The 2,005-nt window shown below is 48.3% G+C and overlaps 1 protein-coding gene across 1 annotated transcript in view; it reads right to left on the bottom strand.

The window, feature by feature from the left end:
• The window catches only part of Aicda (activation induced cytidine deaminase), an 11,718-nt gene extending 9,920 nt beyond the window's left edge, over positions 1 to 1,798 (bottom strand). The window contains exon 1 of the mRNA XM_021191383.1: positions 1,698 to 1,798. Within this exon, the coding sequence (XP_021047042.1) occupies positions 1,698 to 1,705 (8 nt within the window). The 5' untranslated portion in view covers positions 1,706 to 1,798. The remainder of the gene's footprint in view (positions 1 to 1,697) is intronic.
• Positions 1,799 to 2,005: the final 207 nt, after the last annotated feature.

Here is a 2,005-nt window from a genome sequence, read left to right as displayed (position 1 = left end):
AACCACAGGAAGATGCAATAGGCCGTTTCTGCCTTAAGATTCCAGCCATGGTGGGCGGAGCTGCACAGTTCTGACCTGTGGACTGGGCACCTTTATCCAGCACTCCCCTCCACTCTAGCTAGGAGCCTATTTCCAGCTCCCTCTCCTCGGATGTCTCTCCTAGTAAGGAGGACTTTGCTAGGTGGTGCTCTAGACCTGTAGATCCGCCAGCTGCTGAGACAGCTGTGCTCCTTGAGGTAGAACCTTAGCCGCTTCCCCAGCAATGCAAACCAGACACAAGGGGTTAAAAATAATCCCAGCAGAGTAACAGGGCGACCTTGAGTTACCCGCTGGCTGTCCTTACTCCAGTCAATGCTGCCCTTACTCCAGTCCATGCCATTTCTCCACTACCCTTACTCCAGCCTGTGCCATCTCTCCACTGTCTTGTTTGCTTCTCCCTGACTCTCAGCCTTGCCTTTGCTTTGCATTTTGCCACACTCATGCATTTTTCTCAGACCCTTCTCCATCAGGGCATAGATCTCAGATTTGGTTTCAAAATTCACTATAAACCCAGAAGCAGCTGATGTGTCTGCCTGTCTCCTGTGAATGTTTGTTTGTTTGTTTGTTTGTCTGTTTGGTTGCTTTTTGAGGGCTCAGGATGTAATTCAGTGGCAGAGTATTGTCTAGCATGTGTGAGGTCTTCAATGTGGTCCCTGATAGGGGGGAGGGAGAGTGGGAGGAGGAAGGGGAGGAGAGGGAGGAGGAGAAGGAAGAGGAAGAAAAGGAAGAGGAGGAGGGGGAAGAGAAAGAGAGGAGGAGGGGTAAGAGGAGGGGGAAGAGGGAGAGGAGGGGAGAAGAGAAGGGGAGGAGGAGGGGGAGAGGAGGAGGAGGAGAAGAAGGGGGAGGAGGAGAGTAACAGAAAGAAGGAAAGATCTGGAATCTGAAGAACACCCTGCTACCATTAACTGTATTAACTCCATAGTCTAAACCTCATAGCCAAATGGAAGTGAGCTCAAGTGTATGGGCTTTAGGCATAGTGACTCACACGCTGGCAACAAATGTTAAAAACAAGAGAGACATTTCTGATAATGGCTCATCGTGAACTGCATAAAGAAGCTTTCAAGAAGCTAAGAAATCTCTGCATAGATGAATTAAACAGTAAAAGTGTCACCAAGTGTCTAACAGTTGAGTCTATAACACTAAATTGCCTGTCTTAATGAAATTCTCTCCTTCAATAGGCACCATTGTAATGAGTTGCAAGCAATTCTTTTTTTTTTTTTTTTTTTTTTTTTTTTTTGAGAAGTGCAGATCTCCTTGCTATGGCTAAATAATCCCTGTAAAAACTCCCCGTGCGAGTCTTAAGATGTTGGATATTTGCCAAATAATTGTGAAAATAACCACTACTGTTTTTAGTAAGGAGTTGCTACAACCTCTTTGTGGCGCAGGCCTCTAAGGCTTCGCCGTTATTACAAGCCGGCTCCAACTCTGCCCACATCTCAGGACTAGTCAAGACTTCCTATCTCTTTAGCAACACAGAGAAGAGAGAAACTGGGAGAAGTGAAGAACCTCGTGGTGAGAGTGAGGTCCAGAACCCAAAAGACCTGAGCAGAGGTTGGCAAGCAGACGAGGAAAGGTGCGCACTGACAGGCAAAACCTCCATCCAGAGGCAGCCAGCACTACTGGAGCACACGCACACACAGATGAGACTGTCTTGTTACCTGTCCATGTCGGTCTCCAGCGTGACTTTCTTGACTCTCTCAAAGTCTTAGGCCAAAGGAAGCTTGCTTCAAGCAAGGCTGCTTCAGTGCTGTCGTGTGACAGAACACTGGCCCCTGGCATTCAAATCTCAGCTGCTCGTGTGGGCTCCTCCCCCATGACAGCATCACTACCACCAGGTATCCAACATCTGCCTCTTGGGTTGGGTCCAGTAAAGATGGGCGGGGCTGTGGTGGATTAAATGCTCAATGTCCAGCTTCCTTTGAGGCTGTTCCTCTAAACAGCCAGCCCAGCACAGCACAGGTAACAA

Source organism: Mus pahari, chromosome 2 (genome assembly GCF_900095145.1).
Source record: "Mus pahari chromosome 2, PAHARI_EIJ_v1.1, whole genome shotgun sequence".
NCBI classification, from domain to species: domain Eukaryota; kingdom Metazoa; phylum Chordata; class Mammalia; order Rodentia; family Muridae; genus Mus; species Mus pahari.
This window is presented reverse-complemented; position numbering and strand designations above follow the sequence as displayed.